Source organism: Copadichromis virginalis, linkage group LG2, assembly GCF_057382275.1.
Source record: "Copadichromis virginalis isolate Kocher_CV1m ecotype Utaka linkage group LG2, C_Virginalis_male_GT1.1, whole genome shotgun sequence".
NCBI classification, from domain to species: domain Eukaryota; kingdom Metazoa; phylum Chordata; class Actinopteri; order Cichliformes; family Cichlidae; genus Copadichromis; species Copadichromis virginalis.
In genome coordinates, this window is record NC_140619.1 from 34,170,862 (window position 1) to 34,197,920 (window position 27,059).

General features: G+C 41.3%; 4 protein-coding genes across 6 annotated transcripts; 3 read left to right on the forward strand and 1 right to left on the reverse strand.

The window, feature by feature from the left end:
• Positions 1-14: 14 nt before the first annotated feature.
• zbtb3 (zinc finger and BTB domain containing 3) lies at positions 15-3,917 on the forward strand. 2 transcript variants are annotated; one of them, XM_085431440.1, is made up of 3 exons: positions 15-104; positions 920-1,746; positions 2,156-3,917. In XM_085431440.1, the coding sequence occupies exons 1-3, from the start codon at positions 18-20 to the stop codon at positions 3,222-3,224; spliced, it is 1,983 nt and encodes a 660-aa protein (XP_085287566.1). In that variant the 5' UTR covers positions 15-17; the 3' UTR covers positions 3,225-3,917. The 2 variants fall into 2 exon arrangements, with proteins under 2 accessions (XP_085287566.1, XP_085287575.1); XM_085431449.1 differs by having other exon boundaries at positions 2,159-3,917.
• Positions 3,918-5,976: 2,059 nt separating this feature from the next.
• rnaseh2c (ribonuclease H2, subunit C) lies at positions 5,977-8,794 on the reverse strand. The gene is made up of 5 exons (XM_085431485.1): positions 8,715-8,794; positions 7,843-7,997; positions 6,926-7,038; positions 6,712-6,831; positions 5,977-6,211 (listed from the first exon to the last, which is right to left on the reverse strand). Exons 2-5 carry the CDS (start codon positions 7,994-7,996, stop codon positions 6,188-6,190), a joined length of 411 nt encoding a protein of 136 aa, XP_085287611.1. The 5' UTR covers position 7,997; positions 8,715-8,794; the 3' UTR covers positions 5,977-6,187.
• A 2,790-nt stretch (positions 8,795-11,584) lies between these two features.
• Positions 11,585-17,598, forward strand: LOC146717827 (seipin-like). The gene is made up of 10 exons (XM_085431496.1): positions 11,585-12,120; positions 13,071-13,326; positions 13,403-13,481; positions 13,776-13,919; positions 14,030-14,065; positions 14,617-14,751; positions 14,902-14,999; positions 16,384-16,507; positions 16,617-16,677; positions 16,775-17,598. Exons 2-10 carry the CDS (start codon positions 13,076-13,078, stop codon positions 16,918-16,920), a joined length of 1,074 nt encoding a protein of 357 aa, XP_085287622.1. The 5' UTR covers positions 11,585-12,120; positions 13,071-13,075; the 3' UTR covers positions 16,921-17,598.
• A 1,396-nt stretch (positions 17,599-18,994) lies between these two features.
• Positions 18,995-25,330, forward strand: LOC146717828 (inositol-trisphosphate 3-kinase A-like). Of its 2 annotated transcripts, XM_085431507.1 has the most exons (8): positions 18,995-19,108; positions 19,257-20,170; positions 21,365-21,449; positions 21,969-22,182; positions 22,735-22,939; positions 23,032-23,133; positions 24,214-24,285; positions 24,394-25,330. In XM_085431507.1, the coding sequence occupies exons 2-8, from the start codon at positions 19,304-19,306 to the stop codon at positions 24,640-24,642; spliced, it is 1,794 nt and encodes a 597-aa protein (XP_085287633.1). In that variant the 5' UTR covers positions 18,995-19,108; positions 19,257-19,303; the 3' UTR covers positions 24,643-25,330. The 2 variants fall into 2 exon arrangements, with proteins under 2 accessions (XP_085287633.1, XP_085287642.1); XM_085431516.1 differs by lacking the exon at positions 18,995-19,108 and having other exon boundaries at positions 19,199-20,170.
• Positions 25,331-27,059: the final 1,729 nt, after the last annotated feature.

Consider the following 27,059-nt stretch of genomic DNA (forward strand, 5'->3'; position numbering starts at 1 on the left):
GTCACCATGGAAACCTAATGTTAGCAACGTTAAAGCTGGACGGCTGTTTAAAGTCTTACCTGCCATTAAACAGCGCTGAAAGACGGAAACACGAAGAGTTTGCCGTGAGTCTTTTATTTTATCTCTCTCTCTATATATATGGTGATAGCCACTTTAACTTTTTGCTCCAAATAATCAATTTCCAATTTTAAAAATAGCTTCTCTCTTTTTTATTTATAGCCGTAGCCATTTATTTACTGGTATAATGATTTAAAAACAACAACAACAAAAAACTGCATAACTGTATATAACTGTATAAATCTTGCACTAGCAATTCTGACCTCGGCATTATCCAGTGTCTGTTCTGGAAAAGTAATGTATCTTGGTGCAAAATTAGATGAGACATGTCATTATTCAACAGTTATCGTTTATATGGAACAGTGTCAGAAATCATATATATTTTGTTAGTAAGTGTAAGTAATTAGGAAATGTTTGTGTTGTATTTAGCTGTAGTGTCCCCCTATGATTTCTCTACAGGTAGTCTTATAAAATATTATTAGATGTTTATCTAAGCATTAACATTAATTTATCTAAAGAGTACATCTAAAAAAATCACACTGTCACTCAGAGAAAATAAGTTAATTAACTTATTTAGTTTATTGTGCTTTATTTTGTGCATAGGTAACATGTTGTCTCCCAATAAAGCAGACATGTCATAAATGCTTTATTACACACTGTGATAACTATAATGTGTTTCCAGCTTTGAGGACATTTTAAACATTTTCTAGTGCACAATATTTACCTACAGTTATCCCACAAGAACAGATCCTCTTTTTGTATAATTGTGCTTTGCTTTACTGTATTGTGATTCAGTATAGTTTCATACAGAAGCTTTCACTTGTAGGGGTTAAACGCATCTCTCCCTGTCTCTTTTGCTCAGGTGATGGAGTTTCCTCAGCATTCCCAGCAGCTGCTGTCCGCCCTGCGGTCTCAGCGCCAGCGGGGCTTCCTCTGTGACTGCACCGTCCTGGTGGGCTCATCCCGTTTCCTGGCTCACCGGGCTGTTTTGGCCTCCTGCTCGCCATTCTTCCATATGTTCTACTCAGACTCTCCAGGAGGAAACAGCACCAGCAGCTCTGTCACGCTCGACAGTGACATTGTCACATCAGCTGCATTTGGCTTGCTCTTGGACTTTGTCTATGAAGGAGTGCTGCAGCTTGAAGAGTCACCTCCAGTGGAGGACGTATTGGCAGCTGCAAGCTTTCTACACATGAATGAGGTAGTAAGAGTTTGCAAGAGGCGGCTGCAGAGACGAGGGCCTCTGGCTGAGGCAGACAGCACACGCTCTGAAGAGAGTGCTGGTTCGAGGAAGGAAATAGAGACACGGAGGAAGGATGGGGGTGACCGTGGAGCAGAGCCCATGGTGGCCATGGCATCAGATCACTCAAATCCAGTCACCATAGCTGCACCACTGTTATCAGCATCCATGGTGGCAGAGAGGAGCCATGTAGAGACTGTGAAGTCTGAACAAAGGACTGGTGGGCAGTCATCAGAGGCACGAGTTCAGACTCCTTTGAGCCCCGATCTCGCCGATACCACCCAGCCAGGCATGGATGGCCCTCCTCTGCCCCCAGGTGGAGAGCTGGTGCAAGGCTTCATCACAGGCCAGTCTGCCCCTGCTCCTGGAGGTCACATCAGGATGGGGGCTGTGCATCAGGGAGAAGGCACAGCACTCTGTAGTCCTTGTAGCACCACTGAGACATGCAGGTAGATAAATTGTTGATTTACAGACAGAAAATAAGGAAAAACAAGAACACTTCAATGGCAGCATACATTACTTAATTCTGTTCTATAATTATTTAGTGTTGTCTTTAATTCAGTTTCATAATCAGATGTTTTTAAGGGTGTAAGGACATACATATATATATACATATATATATATATATATATATATATATATATATATATATATATATATATATATATATATATATATATATATATATATATATATATATATATATATATATATAACAGGAGAAGTAAAGTAAAATCTGATTTCAATACAGCCTTCACTGAGAGGACTTATGATCATTATTTAGATTAAACCATAAGAAATTGAACATTCTTATTTCTTTTTATCAAAAGGCTTTGTATCTTCCTTTTTATTTTTCAGCAGTAACCAGCAGCCTTCCTCCTCATCTTCTTCTCTGGTCCCAGTGAGCCAGGCTGCTGGTCGCTCACTGGTTGCTCTTCCCCAGTCAGAATCCAGTGCACATCCTGATGAACCGCAACTCCCACGCAATGGCTCTTTAGGGGAACCCTCAGTCACTGATGACAGAAGTACATTAGGCAAAGGACAGCAGATGGTTATGTTGATCCAAGCATCAGCTCTGACCTCACATTTACAATTAAGCGCACCAAAGACGCTGTCCCGGCGTGCGCCTCCACAGATCCGAATTCAGAGTGCCATATCGCTTCAAACCCAGAGCTCAGAATCCCTCGCTGCTGCTCCTCCTCCTCAGAGACAAATGCTTAAAGGACCTGAGGGGGGCACTGGAGCTTCATCTAATACTAAAAATCACCCTCTAATGGGAACAGATAGGAGAGGCAATGATGGAGAGAATGTGAAAGTCAAAGTGGAGGCCATTGTTATATCAGATGAAGAGCTAGAGGATGAGAAAGAGGAAAGCAAAGAGAGAGAACCCGTGATGGAAGTTGATGATGACTTTGAAGATGACATCCAGGAAGAAGATCTGAACAGCCCTCAGTTTCTCTCTTCTCACCCACAGGGCTTCTTACAATTGACCTCCCAAACAAATGATTACTCCTTCCCCCTCTCTCCCTCCTCCTCCTCCTCTGGGGCTGGACCTTCCTCCCAGGATGCTTCCTCTTTCACTGCATCCCTCATTCCTCCATCCACATCTCAGCAGCACTCCGACCCTGTTGCATATTTCCAGGAGCTCCAGGACTCTGTAGGAAACTTCGTAGAGGACGTACCAACGTGTGGTGTCTGTGGAAAAACTTTCTCGTGCACCTACACCCTGAGACGCCACGCCATTGTGCACACACGGGAGCGGCCGTATGAGTGTCGCTACTGCTACCGAAGCTACACACAATCGGGCGATCTGTACCGACACATTCGCAAAGCGCATGACCACACACTGCCAGCCAAACGCAGCAAAGTAGACACAGAGTCCTCTCTGCCAGCGCAGCCACCACCACCACCTCCACCTCTTAGCTAACACAGACACCTTTCAATTCCACAACAAAATGTACAGTATGTACATTTTCTCAAAGACTCCATACTGTTCAGTATGTAATCTGGACCAACCACCTTTCCTCTCTTTATTCTCTTCATAGCTGCCTTCACTTCCTCCTTACTAATCCTCTGCATTTCCTGATTCACTATCTTTTGTCTGTCCTCTTCTCTGATTTTTTAATTCATCAGCTCCTTAAAGTACTCCTTCCATCTGCTCACCACACGTTTCATTCATCAGTATGTTTCCATCTCTCTTTGTCCTTAATCACTCTAAAGCTGAGTTTATGATCCAACAGAGAGAGCATGTTTGCTGTCCGCTGGCAGTTTTGGGGTTGCCCGTATACCTGCAGAGAGCTCCGTTGTCATATGGAGGCAGTGTACAAAGTATGTGGTGCAACCGGTCTGTGAGCCACTTTTGCTTGTGCTGTTGTTGATCCATCAGCATACATACAGCATATATGACATACAAAAGAGCTGAAGTGAAGCAGAGTGTTAAAACAGTAAAAAGTTGTCAACTGCAGCCACTGCCTGTTCTGTATTTTTCACCCCGAATGGAAAGATGTACGCTGACAAACACATTTTTGGGACCATAAATTACGCTTAGCCTGCTGCACATATTTCGTTACATACGTTCGTGAAAATTGAAACCACCATTTTTTAAACCCAGCAGCAGGGGAAATGGATTTTAACCCTCATGATTCACTCTATCAAAGTGGTCCTTTATTTTAGGTACAGCTCCGGGCTATAGTTGTGGGGGTAGGCCTATTAGTGCAATTGGAAGGGAGAGGTGTCAAATTACCAGGGCAAGGGTTAGTGGTAGGAAGTTTTTTCAAATTAGGTGCATGAGTTGGTCATAACGAAATCGTGGGTAGGAAGCACGAACTCATAGGAAGAGGACAGATAGGAGAGCTGCTTTAATTATAAGATTTGTTGTTGTAATTTCAGGGGTGCTACAAAAATAACTCTGTGGTCCCCAAGTCTGACGAAAGGCCACAGACCGAGCAGCAGGTATATTCTTGCCTCAACGTCCACCTTTTTTTGTAGTGTTCATGTCGCATATTAATAAAGTTGCAGGGTTTTCTGACGCATTGCTGTGATGACAACCACGCAGGTTAGGTAGTACTGATTTGTAATGGAGAACCAGTCGATCTGAGTTGACTCCCGTGGCAAATCAATCCGAGTAGGTACTAATGGAAAAGGGGGATCTAGAAGAGGGAGGAAAAATCGATCAGTAACATTTGCAATGTGGCGTTATATTTCTGGAGTAAATATAACGCCACATTGCAAATGTTACACACAAAAAATAAAAATCGTGGCTGGTTAAATGTTTGAGTGGCTGAGAGAAAATTTCCCACCCCTGCCACTGGCTGACTTTTATATCTCTCACTTTAAAAACGCTCCACAGATACCCCAACTTTCCTTTCTGGAAATTTGATCCCAATCTTACCCACACATATTGGTACTTCTTTTATTCACAAATCTAATCTGTTTAATGTTCACTGTTGTCTACTGGAGCCCTGGAACAGATTTGATAGCTGTACTATTGTGTACTCTTTGTAATATTAAGTGACACCTCGCACCCAAGTTTGTAATTTTAAATACCTTCATCATTGTTGCATCAAAGACGTATGTTTGTTAAAATTATCAGAGATGAAAAAGATGTCTAAAAATATTAGTCATGTGACATACTATACCACTTATGCTTTATTAACTCAAAACAAACACAAAGGTTTTATTTTTTTATTTGTTAAATTTGTATGACTGCTCTTTCAGTGCCAGAAAGTTGATTTTTGTGCCATTTTAAACCCCCAAATGTGAGCTCGAACTGTTTTGAAGTCACTTTGTCAATACCTGCCTTGTTTCTTTCTCGTTTTCATTTCCTTCCTCTTTATCTCCAATGCAGTAAGTGTCAAATGAGGAACATAAAGTAACTGATCCAGAAATACTGAAGTTGCATCTGAAAATAATGGAAATGGATAAAGGTGTTAAATTAACTTTTTTATTTCCAGTGACCTGCACAGGATTGGATTTTACATTGTAGTTTACTGCAAGTTATGCTCCCAGCTCTGTGCATGTCCGGTCGTAACGTCTGTGTCTTATCACCACACATTTCAGACTTTGTTTGACATTGTTCATTAGATACAATCAAATGTTGTCAAGGAGACAAAACCCTGAACGCTCCTGGCCAACATTTCTTGATTAGCTAACAGGTTGATTAATCTCATACCAGTTTTACTTCTGTAATTTGACAGAACAGCATATCGTCTCAAGTGCTTGAAAAGAAGGCAGCTGGACTTCTTTATGTTCTTCTTGCCTCTCATCCAAGCGGCTTCATCAGCTGTCTTAGAGTCTTAGTGGGGACTGTATCCTTGGAGGTGGACCTGAGGGTCATTTACGCATTTGCAATGAATAGTTTTCAAGCACTTGAAACTACCATGACTGAGAACCACCACAGTATCGACACACTTGAACACATGCAGTTTTCTGCCTTCTGTTTAAACTTTAAGTTAATGTTAAACACTCTTTCATTCTGCACCACCTTAAGTGTATTTGTATGACAGCTGCTGTGTGTCGTTATTACCATACCGTTATCATATCATAATTGCAGTTAATACATATTAGAGGGTTTTATAGTAGCCAGTCTACAGAATCTAAATGTGCCCTTGTGAATAAACAGTGTTGAGTAGAACGTGCCACATGAACATGGTAGTTTTTTCAGTGAATAAAACATTGCACACTTTGGTCAGTGACTTTTATTTATTTATTTTTTGTTCACTAGAAAAAAAACATGTCATTAAAGATATATACAAAGGTTGTGTAACTTATTGCTCTGCAACAGCAACACTTACTGAAAATATTTCTTAAGCCTTTCCACCAGTTATCATGAATAACCAGCAAGCGGCGCATTTCATATGTAAAATGCTGAGGAGACATCAGGCGGCCTCTTCAGTCATCTACTGGAGCGTGGATCTGTGAAGAGACAAAATATCAGGACAAACCTGCAAATATCTGAAAATATTTCTGTCTGTGTCTTTTGCATTTTCATCAGTTGAATTAAACACAGTTCCTCCACCAAAGAGAATGAGCCTCAACTGAGGTTTTCAGTGCAGTGTAATTTGAGTTTACAAGAAAACGTTATATTTATGAAACCCGGTGAACATGTACTGAATAGCCACAGATGGAAATGTAATATAGATCCAGGAAATAACTGGTAATTAACTCAGAACAGCAGCTTCAAGCAACAACTGGTATTACATGCTTAATTTTTTGTAGGATGTGATTAAAGGTGACTGAATAGTATATGAACCTGCTCCAAAATACAGCCAAGGGTATCCCAAGATTGTTTGGGTCATATTTCACCAAAAAAACACACATTATTTATGTTAAATGTATTAAATATTAATTACTAGGAGACAAAGTTTGGTTTGATCTTGGATTAATGGATCCAAGAGGGGGAAAAAACAACTCACTGCCTCAGCCAAATCAGGCCAATCCATTGCCATCACAATAGTATCGTCTGAATTAGGAGGTGTTTCCAGGTTCCAGTAGGTCATTTTGTCAAATACAGAAGATACTTTCACTGTCCTGTCCTGAAAACACACATAAACACAAGTTACAAAAACCTCATCTACGCATCTGATTTTATGAAATAGTTCTTGGACCCACAACTCCAGTGGTATTTACCTCCTGGTCTGAGCCGGGTTTGTTGATCTCTTTCAGTACCAGCCCCGTGTAGCCCTGCGGACAGCTGATCTCCTGCCCCTTTAACCCACGTCCCCTGAATGACACTGACTTATCTGCAATGTGAAAGGAAAAAACAAAACAAAGCATTGAGGATTCTTGATGTGTGCTGTGTAATGCGCAGTTTTCTTTCCTAAAGCACCTACTTGTCGCCTCCAGTCTGTCTAAACTGATTCTGTAAGGCTTTAACTCACTCTCATAAGTCTTCGCATAACATCCCACTTTTAAAGTTTTTGAATTGTTTAAAATCTTGGGTCTCACTTTTATGACCTTACAGGTTGAGGTCCCCACATATTTTGTCAAACTACTCCACTTGTGTTCTCAAGTCCTTAGGTAGGGGTCTTCTTGTGATTCTGAAAACCCATTTGAAAACTAAATATGATAGTGACTTCCAAACCTCCAGAACTAGGGAATAGTTTACCACTTTCTACACACACCCTTTACTCTGTGGCATCCATTATAATGAAGCTTAAAACTCATCTGTTCAGACAGACATTCGGGTAGTGTTCATATGTGTCCACTTTGCTTTAGCATATGCTGGTTTTTGCGCTTTGTTAGTGTTTTCTGTCTCAAAAAGGACAATAAAGCTACATTTTTATTACTTACTTAAGTGTTAAATAGCAACTCACTTTAACTAAAAATTCCCAAGAATTCTTAAAAACCATTCCACTTTTACCCCCAAAACAAATTAATCATATCAGAAACAGCAGTTATTAAAAAAGCAGTAAAAATAGTTTAAAACCAGGATACTGGCAGCTGTTTGCTTTATTTACACATTTAGTGATCTTTTATCTCTACATTTTTATCTGTCCACTGTGGATTCATCCATATTAGCAGATATCAAAAGATTTTGTGTTTACCTTGTTTCTGATCTTTGGTGGTAGCAGTGAAGTATTGGTTGACCTGTGCTGGCCCATTGTGTTCAATCTCACATGGCATGAGGTGGACTGGAGCTTGCGGTGCCTGTCCCACTGATGATGTACAAAGTCGAATAACACTGGAATTACAGGACATCCTGCAGCCAGGAGACAGAAGAAAAAAGAAAGTACATTTTTAGTTTTTAATTTAACCTCAGTCTCTTTTATCAAACACAGTCACAGACTACAAAAAAAGGGGAAAAAAATTGTATGTGAGACAAACTGAGCCACAAAGTTCAGCCTTTAATCTGAGTGTTTTTCTGCAATTAAAATAATTTTTCAACTGCAGATGTCACAATACAAGGTTCACAATAGTAGGGTTTTTTTTTTTTTAGCTCTTATGTCCAGCACACTAGTGTACTCAAAAATAAAACAAACAATGAATCATCTGCAGTTGATTCAGAACTCATGGTGACTTTAATGTTACTCCACCTGTTTACAGCTTTTTCTGTTGTTCTGCCAGCCTACCTGTCTGATTGCCTGTCAACCATAACTGTCTGTCAGACCTTCAGCTATGTAATCCATGCATCACAGCACAGGATGAAACTTTTTGGTGGACAGCTTTCAGTCTGCCTGAGTATCTGAGAGCAGCCAAAAGTAATACTTACTTTAAAACAATATTTTTTTTTCTGGCTTTCGATAAGAATGGTTATTTGTTGATCTCCATTTTTCATACACAGAATACGACATACTCAAAGTGAGCACATGTATGTTTTCCAAAGAATCCCAGAGAAAAAAATAATTCCTATTAAATAACATACAACATGCAATAAAAGTCTTACATTTATTTAAAAGACATATATCTCCACCCTTACCTTTCTGCAGTTTTCCAAACGTGAAACGTTAAACTGGATCTTTTCCGGTAAACAACAAACACAGCTTGTGATTGGACAAAACCTTCTTCTTCTACGCCAGAAGATATTTTGGCGGTTTTTTTCTGCTCAGCCCCAGAATAGCGCCTCCTCCCGGTGAAGCTCGATGTTTTCGCCCTTGAACTGTGACTCACACTCGCACCTCTAGATGTGAGATAGTTAGCCGTATCCTTTTTATTTATTTATTTATTTGGTGGGGGGTTAAACACCTGTCTTTGTAATTTTGATTTCTATTTGAAGTGAAATTAGCGGCCAACTCAATTGCTTCGATTTTAAAGGTTTATTTATTTTTTTTAAAACACGTTCATTCCCAGGTTTCATTTAATATAAGTCTTTGTATTTTATTATGTACGTATATATACATATATTATATGTCTGCATAATATCATATATAACATAATAAAGTAATTATTACATAATTATTAACATAAATAAATACATTTTGAGTAGCACATAAGTAGCACATAACAAGTACTTACTCTTACTTAAGTAAGAGATCTCAGTGTTTCATTTCATTTATATATATATATATATATATATATATATATATATATATATATATATATATATATATAAAAAAAACCCAGCACGCCCCTGCGGGCGGTTTATCCTTCAAGCTCGGGTCCTCTACCAGAGGCCTGGGAGCTTGAGGGTCCTGCGCAGTATCTTAGCTGTTCCCAGGACTGCGCTCTTCTGGACAGAGATCTCCGATGTTGTTCCCGGGATCTGCTGGAGCCACTCGCCTAGCTTGGGAGTCACCGCACCTAGTGCTCCGATTACCACGGGGACCACCGTTACCTTCACCCTCCACATCCTCTCGAGCTCTTCTCTGAGCCCTTGGTATTTCTCCAGCTTCTCGTGTTCCTTCTTCCTGATATTGCTGTCATTCGGAACCGCTACATCGATCACTACGGCCGTCTTCTTCTGTTTGTCTACCACCACTATGTCCGGTTGGTTAGCCACCACCATTTTGTCCGTCTGTATCTGGAAGTCCCACAGGATCTTAGCTCGGTCATTCTCCACCACCCTTGGGGGCATCTCCCATTTTGACCTCGGGACTTCTAGGTTATACTCGGCACAGATGTTCCTGTACACTATGCCGGCCACTTGGTTATGGCGTTCCATGTATGCCTTGCCTGCTAGCATCTTGCACCCTGCTGTTATGTGCTGGATTGTCTCTGGGGCATCTTTACACAGCCTGCACCTGGGGTCTTGCCTGGTGTGATAGACCCCAGCCTCTATGGATCTTGTACTCAGAGCTTGTTCTTGTGCTGCCATGATTAGTGCCTCTGTGCTGTCTTTCAGTCCAGCTTTGTCCAGCCACTGGTAGGATTTCTGGATATCAGCCACCTCCTCTATCTGCCGGTGGTACATACCGTGCAGGGGCCTGTCCTTCCATGATGGTTCCTCGTCTCCCTCCTCTTTCTTGGGTTTCTGCTGCCTGAGGTATTCACTGAGCACTCGGTCAGTTGGGGCCATCTTCCCAATGTATTCTTGGATGTTCGTTGTCTCATCCTGGACTGTGGTGCTGACACTCACCAGTCCCCGGCCCCCTTCCTTCCGCTTAGCGTACAGCCTCAGGGTGCTGGACTTGGGGTGAAACCCTCCATGCATGGTCAGGAGCTTTCTTGTCTTTATGTCAGTGGCTTCTATCTCCTCCTTTGGCCAGCCTATTACCCCAGCAGGGTACCTGATCACGGGCAGGGCGTATGTGTTGATGGCCCGGATCTTGTTCTTACCATTCAGCTGACTCCTCAGGACTTGCCTGACCCTCTGCAGGTACTTGGTGGTTGCAGCCTTTCTAGCGGCCTCTTCATGGTTCCCATTTGCCTGCGGGATCCCCAGGTACTTGTAACTGTCCTCTATGTCTGCAATGTTGCCTTCTGGTAGTTCAATCCCCTCAGTTCTGACTACCTTCCCTCTCTTTGTTACCATCCGACTACACTTCTCCAGTCCGAACGACATTCCAATGTCATTGCTGTATAGCCTGGTAGTGTGGATCAGTGAATCGATGTCTCGTTCACTCTTGGCATACAGCTTGATGTCATCCATGTACAGGAGGTGGCTGACAACTGCTCCGTTCCGTAGTCGGTATCCGTAGCCAGTCTTGTTAATGATCTCACTGAGGGGGTTCAGGCCTATGCAGAACAGCAGTGGGGACAGAGCATCTCCTTGGTAGATCCCGCACTTGATGGTAACTTGTGCTATGGGCTTGGAGTTGGCCTCTAGTGTTGTACGCCACATCCCCATTGAGTTCCTGATGAAGGCTCTTAGGGTCCCATTGATCTTGTACAATTCTAGGCATTCCAGTATCCAGCTGTGGGGCATTGAGTCATAGGCCTTCTTGTAATCAATCCAGGCAGTGCACAGGTTGGTCAGTCTGGTCTTGCAGTCTCGGCTGACTGTTCTGTCTACCAGTAGCTGGTGTTTTGCACCTCTGGTATTCTTGCCAATTCCTTTCTGTGTCCCGCTCATGTATTGACCCATGTGCCTGTTCATCTTAGCCGATATGATGCCTGACAGGAGCTTCCATGTAGTACTGAGGCAGGTTATTGGTCGGTAGTTGGAGGGGACCGGTCCCTTCTTGGGGTCCTTGGGGATCAGGACCGTCTGACCTTTGGTTAGCCATTCCGGGTGTCCCCTGTTAACTAGCAGCTGGCTCATTTGTGCTGCCAGACGCTCGTGGAGTGCAGTCAGCTTCTTTAGCCAGTAGGCGTGAACCATGTTGTTCATATATATATATTAAAATAACAGACAAAAACAAGACAACACAAAACAGTGTTGAAATGAACTAACAGATAAATTGGAAGAAACCCCTGGGGACGATGGACCACGAGCTAAAACAAAATAGATCAACAATAAATGATCAGTTCAGCAAACAGTTTGATATGATTATCAGTTTCTGCTGGACATAAAACCAATACACAGTTCAGAATATTAGACCTCATGCAGCATTAGATCATGAGTTAGCATTTGTTACGCTATGGATTCAAACACTGAATATGTGATATTGTAGGCATTATTTCAAGCACCATCACTAAATAATCTCACATGTCATAGTACACTTTGAAATGTCTCGCACATTCGGAGTATTTTGATGACGTGTGTCGCAGTGTTACTTCAGTCTTGCTCAGTTCTGAGAACTCTGCTACAGTTGGCAGCAGCATCTGTCTTAGTGTGGGATGGACTAAATCCTGTCCAATGTGAGTCCGAGAGCCACTAAGGAGAAGTTTCCTGGGGGAGTTTTGCTCATATTGCATAAAATCTGTGTCAAGCCTCCACTGAGGGGACTTCAGGGGAAGAAGAAGACGTTTCCCAACTGCTCACAATTAGCCAGCGCAAGCAAGAGGTGAGTTTTTACAGCAGGACAGATAACTGTTGCAGGCATGTTGTATGGGATCCTACTTTTTTCTTGAATGCTTTATCAGGATTCACGTGAAGAGAAAGTCTCAACTCCCTTCTTCTTTTATGATTTACAGTGTTGTGTAAAATTCTTGAGCTACCCCTCATTTATATTTATCATCTATAAAAATGTCAAAAATAACAGTTCCATAGACATTTTTTTTTTGCAACAACAAAGGGGTTTTCAAAGAGCTGTTAGCTAAAAGCCTGCCATATCTCATCATGGTGTGCAGTGTCTCCTTAAAAATTTGAGGAAACTGGACAAGTGGAGGACAAAAGAAGAAATGTCATTCCTAAAAAATAAAACTACAGTGGATCTGAGAGAAAAAGCCATTCTTAAGGAAGGGAAATATTGGGAACATGCTGAGGAATGCCAAATTACACAAGAACTGTGTGTACAGCCATCTGTAAATCACAGTGGAGGCTCTATCATGGTTTGGGCTGCATTTCAGTCAGTGGTTTTGGAGATCTTATCAAAACTGATGACATTATGAACACAGAAAAGTACCATCAGACTTTGATTCACTGCTGAATATTATCAGTCTGGCAGTTGACTGCTGACACAGTTTGAAGTCATCTGATATGAAAGAACTCTGCATGTGACTGTGATTGGACTCAGCGGTTTTGCAGATCTCGGTAACATGAATGTGAAGGCTTGTGCCGAAACATCATAACATCATCAGCCACACTGAGGGTCTGGGAGTGAATCAAATGCTCAGTGTGTCTGTATTTCAGGAAAATGTGAAGCAGATGACGTCTTAGATAACACTGAAACATTTTCAGACTCACAAATGTGGATCTTAACCTGCTTTAGCTGAGTCCATATGAGTCCTTATTTCCATAAAATAACCTTTATCGATGTGTTTTATTAACCTTCACTGCTTGTTTGGTTTTTAGATTTAATGGAGCGACAAAGCAACTTGCACTCAAAAGATGATGCAGAACCATCAGTCCTTATTGGTTGGGCGCTGGTGAAGCTCCAGTACGCTGTATTCGTTGCGATGTCACGGGCCCGGCAGAGACTCGTACAGCTCTCAATTGTGTTCTCATTTGTCTTCCTCCTCCTGTGGATCGCTGCATTTCTGTACGGGACTTTCTACTACTCTTACATGCCCCAGGCGACTTTTTCTGCACCTGTGAACTACTACTACAGGTGTGTATGTCAAGTCCCATCCAGCTTCTGTTTTTGTGGTCCATTCTTTCTCATTTATTCATGTTTTAATCTCCAGGACAGACTGTGAATCTCCAGCTTCGTTTTTGTGCTCTTACCCTATGGCCAACATCTCTCTGATCAGAAATAAAAAACATGTAAGTTCATCAGTTTACTCCATGCAGGGGACTTATTAGGCTTTTCTTTAGAGGAAGAAAGTGGTCCTTAATGGGGAGCGGAGTGTGGAGGAACAAAAAAGGGCTTGTTTCAGACAGTAAATTAATTTTAAACAGTGAATCATGCAAAGCCTCACTAGTAGACTCTAAAAATAAAAATATATGGCTGGAAATAAGCATAATTGTTCCCCTATAGACATTCATTCATATTATATATATGTATATATTTATATGCATTCCAAGAATACTCATATGTTTTTTGTAATATATATCGAGGCGCTGACATTCGGCCAGCCCTATCGGATGTCTTTGCAGCTGGAGATGCCGGATTCCCCAACCAATCGGGAGCTGGGGATGTTTATGATTAAAACAACCTGTTTCTCTCAGGATGGAGAGCAAGTGGCCTCCTCTGCTCGCTCTGTAAGCTGCACTCATACTCACTCAGCACCAGCGCGTCTACATGCAATCAAATAGTGTACTTTTAACAGCTACTCCAGTGATTCACTGCTGCACTGCTGTGTGTTTCCCAGGGAAAACATCAGCTGTCTGCCTCCAGCTCTCGCTTTGTGAGTACAGTGCTGATGCATGCTAACCCTTTTAATCACACAGCCTGCTCAGAGCCAGATTAGAGCTGCTTATGGCAGGTCTTCCACTGTGTCAGGTCACCCCAGTGCTAAAGTTAATGAGATGACAGGACAGAGATGTGACATGATAGCTTAGAAATACAAGATGAATATGTGACATGGACTGTTTGATTCAGCACCGATACTCAAACTCTAAAGCATTTTTTTAAAAATTTAGCAGAAATAAATTATATGAGTTTTGTTTTAATTGTTTACACACCTCCATACTTTTTAGATGCATGTGTCTAATTTACAAAAAACCCAGGTAAGTGAATCCACAACCACCATGAACAGCCTATTGGTTCATGGGTATAGTATAAACTCATGAGCGTCTGAGCCTGAATCTGTAATCCTTTCTTTAAATTTCATCACTAAAGACCTTTTGCACCGACTTGCACATTTGTAACAAAAGAGCAAAATGAATTCATCCCAGAGTCTGGATAATAATATGTGCACTGTAAGTGAAAGATATTGTGCTGTGCTGTTGTGGTCAGAGCATACTGCGATACCGCTCAGACCTGCTGAGGACGCTGGGAACGCTGCTGTTCCTCCCGGCCTTTTTGACTGGAGCAGCCGAGCAGAAACAAGTGCTGGAGGTGGAGCTCTTCTCAGACTTCACAGACAACCCAGTGAGTCCTGCATATATAGATGTTAGATAAAAAGGGAGTAGGGAGCAATAAGCAGGACAGGGATACAGGGGAACACATGTTAATACGGAAACAGCAGGTCAATATTTAACTGACACCTAATTAACAAGTTTATTTTCCCTCTCTGTTCAGTATGCTCCCTCAGTCACGGCTGTCATCGAGATCATGTCCAGCAAGGTGCAGATATATTCATCTGACCTCTACATTCATGCTCATTTCACTGGCATAAGGTGAGAATTACACACATAATGCACACATTTGCTTGAAAAAAGAAGAACGTGTTGTAACGTTTAAACCTCCTCCAGGCCCCTCTGTGTACTCAGATTGCAGGGTTCTCTTCACAGTCTAAAGCTATTTGATGACTGTGATGTATCCAAACAATCATATGGAGCACAAATGATAAAATGTCACTATTTTAGAAAATTGCTTCGACCAGAAGGAATCATACCAGATTACCCTGGAACTGAAATGTAGGCAAAAAGGAGAGCTTTCATGTGCTGCGATTGGTTTCGACCAGAAATACTGCGTGGGAATAAAGACGCTCAAAAGTTTACCCAAAAGAAGTTTTCGATCCATTCATATGTACCTCGAGGGCTTCTTCCAGGAAAATGTTTGTAGTATGAAGGCAAAATTTTGAATGGCTCATTAAATACACGTTTGATTATTTATGGAATATAAATTTTTTATTTTTTTTCTGTGACCAACTGTCAGAATATGGCATTTTGTGAGATCTTCCTCAAAATCATGGGTTGGTTACTTGACAGAGATATAACAATGATAAGCCAAGGCACCAGTGGCTCTGCTTTCACTCGTGGTTTATGAGGAATGAAGCAGAACTTACATTCAGCTCAATAACGCCACAATAAATAGAATAGAAATATGATGTGGACGTGAAAGGGACACACGTTTCTCAGAAGTGGCTCTGAAAAACTTGAATTCAGGTAGCAGTGATCCTCATCTTTGTTAATCAGCTGCCAAACTCAATGACCCCAGGTCCCGACACTGTGTAGACTTTGGCCCAGTCTCAGTGACCACACTCAGAGACATGCAGACTTTGAGATGCATTACTGCTAAGTCTTTGAGGGGTGTCTCTGGCAGACAGTTTGAGTACTTTTTGTCATGGTTCTGGCTCAGGTTACCCAGAGTTTCTTGGACCTTTGAAGTTTTGAAGTTGTATTGATTTATTTCTTCTTTGTGATCCCCGGTTTGTTTGATGTTTATATTCACTTCATGTATTCTTGTATTTAGTTTTGTTCCTAGTTTCTAAGTAGCTTCATCATTTCACTCTTCGTTGTCCCTCATATTTATGTGTCTGCATTTTCCCCATGTAGTTATCTTATTTTGGGAGTTTGTGTTCCTTGTTTGTTGCTTTGAGTTGTTGCTTCCTATGTAGTTGCTGTCTTCCTCATTGTCCTTGTCAGAGCCTCAGTTCACTTCCCCCTAACATATCCCAGGTCCTGTGCTACATTTCCCTAGTATTTATTCCCAGTTTATGCTTCTGTAAAGAGACGTTTTTCTGTTGCTTTTTGTGTTTTGGTCTTTGTTTAGTCTGCACTACACATTCAGGACACTTTTTCCTGAGATTTATATAATATTTACCTGTTGCCTCACCAGATACTTGCTGTACTACTTCCCCATCATATCAGCCATTGTGGGCGTCTCCAGCAACTTCATCTTCCTCAGTTTCATCTTCATCTTCAGCTACATGAGGCTGCTGTTTCAAGTGAAACCACAGCGGGTGAGAAGAGAGACCCATGACTGCAAACAGACAGGGCTCTAAACTTGAATTATCAGATTTTTCCTTCCTGGTCATGCTTACCTGTCACTGAGTTCCTTGTTGCCTACAGTTCAGAATGAATTGGACAGAGGAGAACAACCAGCAAGGGGAGGAAAGAGCTGTCCCTGCAGGTACATTATTATTTATGTTCATGCATGTTTAAACTAACTGGATCAGTTCAAGAGTGTGATTTACTGTGTTTGACTGCTGGAACAAATTCTTTGACAGGCACTGCAGAAATGCTGGGTCCCTTCCATCAAAACCCCACAGACGTGAGACAGGAGGAACCACATTTTCACGTTGGAAATGGCACAGAGCAGCAAAACAGAGATACAATTGGTCAGGGAGAAATAAACGAAACAGAAGCAGCCTGAGGCAACTGATAAAGGAGGAGGAAAATGTGCAGAGAACAACCATGATAATGTGATCTAAAGATGAATATTTAAGGCCAATATCTGGTTGAAAATGATGAAGAAAATCAATTTTACATAAAAGCCGCAAAGAAACCCTGTCATTATGAGAAAAACATTTCTTGGGAATATGTTAGACTGAAAAAAATATATATGGTTTTATTTGTTTGAGTATTTATAGGCACCACAAATAAGTCACTTGCAAATGTCTTTATAATCAAAACAAAAAGACATTTGCTCTGATATAAAATAAAACATAATTACAATGATCATAAATGTTGTAGTTGCTGGTTAACACTAATCATACAGACAAAGTCTGGAGACAAAGTAAGAGGGGTCGGGATGGTTTGGAGATGTGCAGAGGAGGAATAGTGGATATACTGGACAAAGATGGAGGTGCCAAGCAGGAAGAAAAGAGAAAGATCTAGGAGGAGGTTTATGGATGTAGTGAATGGGTGCATGCAGAGGGATAGTTTGAGGTGGAGGCAGATGACGCCCTGAGGCAACCTCCAAAGGTAGAAACTGAACGTGGCTGAAAGAAGAAAAAGAAGTTACCTACACAGCTGTGTAGGTAACTTCCCATGCCACTGAAACACACTTCTGTGTTTCAGTGGCATATTAATCCAAGATTTCTATGTTAATTTACACAAGTAATTCATTTAGCTGGTTGACTGCATGAAGCATTACCATTAAAAAAAAAAACGACCTTTTTTTTTCAAACTGAGCATTCTTGTTCTAAGAAATGAGGACTATTTAATGCAAAAATCAAAATCAGTGATGCTTTTATACACTGGTGTTTGCTACTCCTTTCACATAACAGCCTGAACTGGCTCTAACCAGAATCGAAACAATGTGGGGAAACTCCAGCGGACAACTGAGTATGAAGACAAATACGTTTAAAACAGAACATCCACACATAAAACAGCAGAAACATCAGCAGCACGAAGCTGGGGGCCAGAAATGGCCCAAGACAGACTCAAACCCCAGCTCCTGCAGTAGCCTTTCAGAATATTGGTTGTCTGCTCAACACAGTGAGCCAAACGGTTACCCCACTGCAAGTTTTTTAAGCAATAGTTGCAAAAAAAAAAAAAGCCACACCGTGTCTCCTTAGCTTGGGACAATTACATCCATCAACACGCACTTATTGGAAAGTTTATTGGTTACACTTTGCTAGTTCCAGATTGGATCTCTTTTCAGAGCTGCCTTAATCCAACGAGATATCGTACACATCCTTCTGAGATTTTGTGCTTTATTGACATGCTAGCATCACACAGTTGTAAATCTCCCATTCCAGCACATCCCAAATATACTTAATTGGATTGAGGTTTAGTCACTGTGGAGGCCATTTGAGTACAGTGAATTCATTGTTATGTCCAAGAAACTATTTTAAGATTATGTGATCTTTGTGATACGGCGCGCTATCCTGCTGGAAGCAATGATCAGAAGATGGGTATACTATGGTCACAAATGGGTCAATATGGTCAGCAACAATGCTCTATAGGGTGTGGCATTTTAAGCAAGTCTGAAGCAGAAATTACCAGTGTGTGAACTTCAGCAGGTTATGTTGACCATCCCTTACCATGCATAAATGCACTGAGTTGTTGCTATGTGATTGGCTGATTAGATAATTGTGAAAATGAGCAGTTGAGGCTTTCCTAACAAAGTAGTCAATGGGTTTATTTCAAAGTAATATGTACTTATAACAATATACATGAAATCTATTCTACATAATAACTGTCTAGAATTTCTGTTTTCATTAAGCTGTGAAATGTTGGACTGTGGAGCTGTTTCTTTTGTTGTATGATGAAAAGAAATTCTGAAAAACAACAAAGCAAAATTTGCATCTTTTTCTTATTACACAAATAACACTTTTTTTGCATTTATTCACTCGAATGCTGTGTAACTATTTAAGTAAAACACTGTAAAACACATTCATTATTGGAGGGAGGACACCGTATTCCTGGATGTCCTCTTGCCAGTGGCACTCTTGGCCAAATTCCAGCAGCTGTCCCTGAATAAAGCTCTGGAAACTTAACAGCGTCACTGCATGCAAAATTTGGCACCAGCAGAGAGAATGAGAACGGGATGTGGCTCACTGACAGGCACACAGCTTTGTGTAACTGAAAACTTGCAGGTGGAGGACACGGGTTAGGTAAGTTAGATACACGTGAGCATTTAATGCTGCTTCTTCTTTTTTTTCAATTTCTGTCATTTTAAAAAAATGTTGTCGTTCTAGTGATTTTTAGACTCTTTGAATGCTTTTCCTCAAACGTGTTCAAAACTGTGCATCTGTTGTAAAGATTTTGCTGTTGTACAAGCACATGTTGGGCTCACATCCGACACAAAGATGGACACTACAGATGACAACCACACAGAGGGGATAAAGATGGAGATAGAGAATCAGCAAATTGTAGAGAATGACTGCTTTTCCACCTTATCGGATAAAACGCATCAACATCTGTTGATCAGTGAAAGACCGTCGAGCAGCTGCAGGGTGGTCAGATTAAGATCCAGACCCAGTCTCCAGTCAACAAAAAGCTTCCCCCCTTATAGTCAGTGCATAGGTGGACTGGGAGAGGACGAGGATGATCAGCACAATTCAGACATGGCTTGCCAGTCAAATGCCACAAATGTGAAGGAAGACAAAACAGAAGAACTTCAAAGCACAGAACGAAACGAAGAGCTGACTACAAGATCTCCAAGGGACTGGTTAAAGGCAAAATGGAAACTTAGGAGGAAGGAGAGGTCGGGGGGAAGCTTTGAGGTCGACGCAGACAGCTGCGAGAGAGGAAGGTGGAGTGGGAAAAGAAGGGTGGAGGAGACTGAAAAAAAAGAGGAATTTAATGATGATGATGATGATGATGATGAAGGGTGTGCAAATGCTGAGGGAAAACACTGGAGAGGTAGAAACTCCAGCTTTGAGAAAGTGAGGAAAGAAGAGGAGGAAGACGAAGATGGGAGATCGACTATTTCAGCAGTAGAAGGAGATACAAAGAGCAGCAGGGAGACCCCAAAAAGGAATGATGAGGAGGAACTGCCAGGAGTGACAGAGGGGTCCACAACACAACAGTGGTCCTCCCCACATCCTATCCTCTCCAAGCTTCTGCACTCCTCCACCTCCTCCTCCTCTTCCCTCAACCTTTCCTCCGCAGAGAGCGACGAGGTCTTCAGTGAAGGAGAGGATGCTGGGTCAAAGAGGAAGACATTCAGGAAGGTGAGAATATCTGAGAACAACACATTATACACAGATGCAGCTTTAAAGTATGTTCTCATTTTTTGGGGGGAGGGGGGTCCTGGCTGATACACTAGCATTGGCTCATGTGTCTGGCTGCTCTGGTTTTCCATGGAAGTAAAGTAAAACCATGTTTCTCAACTGTTCTGTGCACCTGTGGTCCTACTGATTTGCATGGGCTTGAAAGAGGACTTTGACAAAGTCAGATTTGAATGGTGTTTGCATGCCTGGCTGCTGCTGCTGCTGCAGATATGAGAGTAAAGAGCGAACAGAGGGAGGATGATAGGAAGCACGCTCTAAACACAGTATGTTTGCATTGTCAGACACTGAATAGCAGACAGTCGGCTGTAGCAGGCCTACAAAACATTTTAAACCAGCATGGTAACGTTTAATATGGAAGCGTGTATGATTGGAAGAGCTTAAATATGATGTAATAGAGACATTTCCTCCAAACTGCAAGCCTGTCATTTTGTAACAGTGCACTACTGAACATGCTTGGCTCAGCTTCAGCTGCTTTTGGGTTTAGGTTTTTCATTGGCTACCTCTGTGTCTGTTAGAGACTGTTTTGTGTATATACAAAGTAGATCGTAACTGCTGAGGAATGTTCTGTTTGTTGGAGTACATTTTTCAGAGTTTGTTAAGGCCACGTGACTACATGGCTCCCCGAAGTGGGAAATCAAAGAATTTTATGTAGTCATTTTATGCTTTTGTCAAAAGAAATGTACAAATGAACCATTTCCAAATTACAGAGAATTAAAGTTCAACGTGCGTCCATAGCTATGATTTCACTGTGAATGTTTTGACATTTCACGGTAGCAAACGTGCGTAAAAACACACGTACTTGCCGCTTAAAACAAACCAGTTTCTGTTAATTTTATTAATGACATCTCTGTTTTTCCTACTGTGACAAAGCAAGTTTAGCCCTTCACACTAACAAACCGGCTTACCCTGCTTCTTTTTGCATGCATGCTGCTATTCCTGTTGTAGGTAAATTCGGCACTCCAAACTCCCTGCAGGTGTTTGTCTTTGTCCTTTACACATAGGTAACCTACCTATTAACAAAGAAATGGAAGGTATTCTCCACACCCTGAACTGGCCTTAGAGATAATAGTTGTTGGATAACTACTAGACAGGAATGCTCCTCTCACGTAACATGCTTTTCTTTTTATGCCTCAGTGCCGCTCCTGGAAAACCTTCCTGACCATGATGCACTGGTCTATGAGCCGGCAGAGCTCCTGGGTCCAGCTGGCTGGACATCAAGGCATGTGTGTTACAGTTTCTTCCACACAGACACATGCAGGCTTTCAGAAATCAGCGTGAACACATTTCCAAATGATGCTAGCTATGATGCTGTCCAACACATTGATGTTTACATGATTGCAAAGCTTTCCAAGAGGACATTTTTGACTTGTAAATATGAACTGAAGTCACTATAGGATGTACTGTATGTCATCACCACTGCTTGCCGGCATTAACTCACATTGACTCATATGTAAATATCCATGTGACTGCACATTATGTCAGCTCTTCATGGACTTAGTCATTGTTTTAGTTTGTGTTTCAAAAGATTATTAGGACGTGGGCTAGTCATTGAACAGTGGATGGTTAAAACCAGGAGACAGTGAAGCTCAGTATTACCTTTACTGAGGTGTCAGTCTTGAAAAAGTTTACTATGCTGAACTTAGGCAGTACCCATCACTCTGCTTCCTTCACTTATTGCCTTATTGATTGTATGGGAACAATAATTTCATCTCTTCTTGATGTTTGCTGATGTCATCAGGTAACTTCCAGGTCAGTAAAGGAGGTGAGGTGCTGAAACTATACAGTGAAGTGGAAGCAAACTGCCTGGATTGCCTGATGAGAGACCCGCTGAGACCCTTTGTCCCACAGTATCATGGCTTGGTAACAAGAGGGGAGCTCTGCTATATCCGCCTGGAGGATCTGCTAAGTGGCCTGAAGAGGCCCGTCATCATGGACTGCAAGATGGGAGTCAGGTAAGGCGTCCCTCACATGTGACTCATCAAGTCTTGATTGCAGAATATTAACATTCAGCTACGTGAAGGGCTTAGTGAGTTTTCTAGGAGAGAAAATGTCAAGATTTCAGATTTTATGAATAATACGCTACACTGGTTTTAATGTATAGAAAGGGTATTTGGGAATAAATTGTTTATATCATGTTCTTGCTATGATGACTAACTCATGGAAGGTTATTTTTATATCGAATCCCGAAAAAATGACAAAACATTAAAACGTGAACATCCAGTTTGTACCTGGTCCTGAGCTTATAGTCATTAAGAGCGACGGATACGGGAACTGTCGTTTTGAATGGTTCAGATACGTCTTTGTGTCCACAAGGAATGACTTGAGTCTTACCTTATGAGACCTCAGCATCTAAACACCACACTTTCTGCTCAGGGCCAGGAATTAAACCTCCCCTTGAATTTCACTCACTGTGGTATATCACACCATTATTTCCAGTCTGATATTGGTGTTTTTGTTTGAATGACCCCTTTGTCAAAACTAAATATCTACATTTTCTTTGCTAGAACCTACCAAGAGGATGAATTAGTCAAAGCTCGTGTCAAAGCTCCTCTGCGAAGCGATATGTACCAGAAGATGGTGAAAATGGACCCTTCTGCTCCGTCAGCAGAGGAACATGCACAGAAGGGAGTCACCAAATGGCGCTACCTTCAGTGGAGGGATTCAATCAGTTCTACGTCCACGCTGGGCTTCAGGATAGAGGGCATTATGGTAGGAGTGAAGGCCAGGGAAGGAACTGCACTGTTTATGTTTATTAAAAGTATCCATCTGATAAAGTATCTGTTTCTGTCTCTGTGAGTCAGATGGAGGATGGTAGCATCCAGCGAGACTTCAGGAAGATTCAGACTTTAGCTCAGGTCACTGAGGCACTGCTTTACTTCACCAGGAGCCAGCTGCACACTCTGGTCAGTTCTGCTAACATGTAAAACTTTTCCTTTAGAAAACGCACTGGAATCATGTCATAGTAAGAAAAAAATTGTTTGATAACAGAAAACAGAACTGGCAACTTCAAAACTGATAATGAATGCAATCCTTAATGAGCAAGCAAGTGGAAAAAGTGAGGATAAAGAAACCCTAAGTGGAGCTAAACCTGGTGAGGACTTACATCTGCTGTGACCTGTCATGGTCGTAGGGAAAAGTGTAGAGAAGTGCAAAGTTCTTGCAGTGTATACCTAAAGACACTTACCAGACCAAACTATTTTGAAAGAATAATCCAACACCAACCACTTTACAAAATGATCAGAAAATGTAAAATTACTTTTGGATTTTCTGCTCATTCACATCTCTCATTCTTAATTTTTGGAGAAAGCAGACCTGCATTTTCTGGCAGAGCTGTGACCATATTAAAAGCATCGTCTTTCTTTTACAAATAAGAGTGAAAAAGTGTCATCGTGACTTGTCGAATGTGGGCCCAAATGCAGGCAGGAATGAGCTAAAAATGATCCGTTTATTAAAGATGTTGGCAGATAAACCACAAAAGGAAAAAAAACCCCACAAAGTCCAAAATATAACTGAAAATACACAAACATAAAACTTGGAAAACACACGAGGACAAGGAGACAGAAACAATTGTCACACAGGGGTATTTGGGGCAGCGAGGAGACCCAGCTGAACTAGGACTCTAATAAAAAGTCAAAACGCAAAATAAGTAAACTTGAAAATCTCGTAAACAGGCACACAAAGTTACTCAAGCAAAATGAGAAACAACTCAAACCTAAAGCATACTTAAACCCAAAATGAAACTAAAACTCTAAAAACTCAGAACCGTGAAGAGACCCAGGGATAGTGACACTGAGTGCAGCCTACAGCCCAATTGGCTGCACATACACTGACCTGGTTATCTGAAAGCTTTGGCCATGTCTAAGATGAGCATCCACTGTTGTAACACTGAAAACAAGGAAAAGCATAATAGATCCCATTTGTTTTAGTTATCATAGCTTCACCATTTTCTGTTGCTAAACATTTCCACCCATGTGTGTTCTCAGAGAGCGTACCACTCCAGACTCCTGGCCCTGAGTGACGCACTAAAGAATTCGCCATTTTTCAGAACTCATGAGGTTAGTCTACATGTAGAGATGAATCTTGTTCAATTGTACGATAAATAAAAAACACATGAATTCATCATAGCCACTCTTACAATACCTTTATGTTTTTTAATCGATCAGGTGATTGGCAGCTCGCTTCTCTTTGTCCACGACCACAGCAAGGCCAGTGTATGGATGATAGACTTCGGAAAGACGACGCCTCTGCCTGACTCGCAGGAGCTCCGACACAACGTCCCGTGGTCTGAGGGTAGCAGGGAGGACGGCTACCTCATCGGTCTGTCCTCTCTCGTCGCATCTTTAGCCCAGGCCATCAGTGTGGCCTCCTGGCAGCAGGAGGAGAGCTGTGAGGAGGAGCAAATAAGCCCGTGAATGTGCATTTTTGACAGTCGTTACACAATTGTAAGTGGATGAGATGGACAAATCGACTGGTGTTACATCGGAATGGTTTCATTCACTGGAAGAGACTTGATTTGTTAATGGAGATTGTGTCTTCAGGGGCTAAGGAGGAGGAAAAAGGGACTTCAGTGTACCGAAAATCCATAGATATGTGGTTGTGCATCCGGTATGTACATACTCTGACAGTTAAAACTACTATGTTACAAAGACCTTTTTGTTTTCTCATTTGCAAAAGACGGACAATCCAAGGAACATCTACAGATCAGGGGCTTGCCCAGTGAAGAGGCATGGGTTGGGAATGACTCTGCTGGAGATCTGTTTACAAATGCTCCTGTCTTGTTTGTTTTAATGTGGTTGGTCTGCATAACCTAAAACAGCTTACCTTTGTTGCAACATAAGCTCATTTAAGGTATCTCATAATGCGCACATCGACTGAACAGCCTCGTGCTCTATCTTTTTTTTAAGACAGTATGTGTAAAAAACATGGGTTAAGTACAGATTAAGCTATACCAATGAAGAAAACACAGCCACAATGTTTGTATTGTATTATTATATTGTTTGTATTTAGATTACTTACACATGATGCAGCTGAAATGTTTTTCACAGTTTTATAGGCTATAAATAACCTCACATATATATATATATAAAATTAAAATAAGAATGCTTCTTTCTGTTGGGTTTTTATATATCCATGTCACTATTATCATCATCTTATATAAAATGATCAATGAGTTGCAGACATCCAAGTGATATGCAAAAAAGTAGATAAATAAATAAAATGCTAAATGGCAGTGAGAGTTTAACAGCTGAAATCTCAGGGCAGTCAAATCCATTCGATCATTGCAAAAAGCAGGTTGAGTGAAATATTTCAGTGAGCTGGATTGGTGCAGCCAAAAAGCATATATGTCACGGTTCAAGGTTCTTTATTTGTCACATACATAGTTATACAAGTATAACACACAGTGAAATGTAACCTGACACACTCCTCGACGTGTGCAAAAATGGGGGGGGGGGGGGGGGGGGGGTAGAGGATGAACATTATATATAGTATATACATTGGGTAATGTGCAGTAGTGAATGTGCAGAATGTACATATATGTATTACACTGCATGAGGCAGTGGTGAAGTGTTCAGCTGAAGTGACGGATGAGTTTAAGGTGGGGAAGGATCGGCTCTGAGCCCCTTCTTATTTGATGTGGTGATGGGCAGGTGGACTGATGAGGTCAGGCAGGAGTCCACAGAGACTCCTGCCTGACCTCTTACACATTATGATCTGAAGTGAGAGAAGGAGGAAGGCTGAAGAGAGCATGGAGAGGTGAAAACACATCTAAAAGTGAAGCTGCAAGGAACAGAGGTGGTGAAGGTGGATGTTTAAATATCTTGGGTCAACCATCCAAAGCAACAGATGGGGCACAAGAGAGGAGAGAGTCCAGGCAGCGTGGAGTGAGTGGAGAAGAGTATCAGGGGTGATTTGTGACAGAAAGAGAACAGTGAGAGTGAAAAGGAAGGTTTACAAGACACTAGCACTGACAAAAATACAGGAGGTGCAGCTAGAGGTGGCAGAGCTGAAGGATGGACAGGATTAGAAATGAGCACATCAGAGAGACAAAGTTATAGAGGCAGGGCTGACATGGTTTGGACATGTGCAGAGGAGGGATAGTGGAAAAAAATAGGAGGAAAATATTAATGGAGGAGGGTTGGTGTGACAGATGAGGACGCAAAGGGTTGAGTGAGATGGAGACAGATTTCCACAGTGGGAATCCCTAAAGGGAGCAGCCGAAAGAAGAAGACTGAAAGATATGATTTGTGCAAATCTGAAGTATTGTTAACATAATGCTGAGTGTTTAATTTAAAGTAAGGCAAATAATAATAACTGAAAAGTAAGCAGTAAAACAATTACAATTATTAACCCTGTGAGGTCTAACACATCATCGGTGATCTGAACTCTAGGCTATAACAATATGTTTTTGTTTCTCACTGACATTGAGAAACAGAGGATAACAAAATAATCAGACTAACTTTACTTGTTAAATTCCTTTTTTCTGCAAAGTGTTACGACTCAGAGCTAGGGTTAGGGTTTCAACAGATTTATGTACTTCAGCTAAATTCAAGTACATTTTTGTGTTCAAAAGTTTAGAAAAATAGAAATATCTGGCCCAAGAGACAATATTCCCCCAACATTAAGACATCATAATTAGCATTTTAGTGGTTGTAGACTGTCAAGATGAAAATGTATAGTTTTAGTAATTAAAGGCTCCATCTATTGAAAACACATTTGGCATTAAAATGTGACAAGTCTAAAACAGAGACCACAAATTATGATGCAGAAGTTTGCAATAATGTTTTGGAGCTGTTATTACGGACTATTGTTAAAAATGACAATGACTTAA

Coding starts and splice junctions, on each gene's coding strand:
- zbtb3 (XM_085431440.1), top strand. CDS start 18: ATGTTAGCAACGTTAAAGCTGGACGGCTGTTTAAAGTCTTACCTGCCA. Junction 105..919: donor GGAAACACGAAGAGTTTGCC/GTGAGTCTTTTA, acceptor TCTTTTGCTCAG/GTGATGGAGTTTCCTCAGCA. Junction 1,747..2,155: donor AGCACCACTGAGACATGCAG/GTAGATAAATTG, acceptor TTTATTTTTCAG/CAGTAACCAGCAGCCTTCCT.
- rnaseh2c (XM_085431485.1), bottom strand. CDS start 7,996: ATGTCCTGTAATTCCAGTGTTATTCGACTTTGTACATCATCAGTGGGA. Junction 6,832..6,925: donor AACCCGGCTCAGACCAGGAG/GTAAATACCACT, acceptor GTGTGTTTTCAG/GACAGGACAGTGAAAGTATC. Junction 6,212..6,711: donor GGCCTGATTTGGCTGAGGCA/GTGAGTTGTTTT, acceptor GTCTCTTCACAG/ATCCACGCTCCAGTAGATGA.
- LOC146717827 (XM_085431496.1), top strand. CDS start 13,076: ATGGAGCGACAAAGCAACTTGCACTCAAAAGATGATGCAGAACCATCA. Junction 14,066..14,616: donor CTGCCTCCAGCTCTCGCTTT/GTGAGTACAGTG, acceptor TGTTGTGGTCAG/AGCATACTGCGATACCGCTC. Junction 14,752..14,901: donor CAGACTTCACAGACAACCCA/GTGAGTCCTGCA, acceptor CTCTCTGTTCAG/TATGCTCCCTCAGTCACGGC.
- LOC146717828 (XM_085431507.1), top strand. CDS start 19,304: ATGGACACTACAGATGACAACCACACAGAGGGGATAAAGATGGAGATA. Junction 20,171..21,364: donor AGAGGAAGACATTCAGGAAG/GTGAGAATATCT, acceptor TTTATGCCTCAG/TGCCGCTCCTGGAAAACCTT. Junction 22,183..22,734: donor GACTGCAAGATGGGAGTCAG/GTAAGGCGTCCC, acceptor TTTCTTTGCTAG/AACCTACCAAGAGGATGAAT.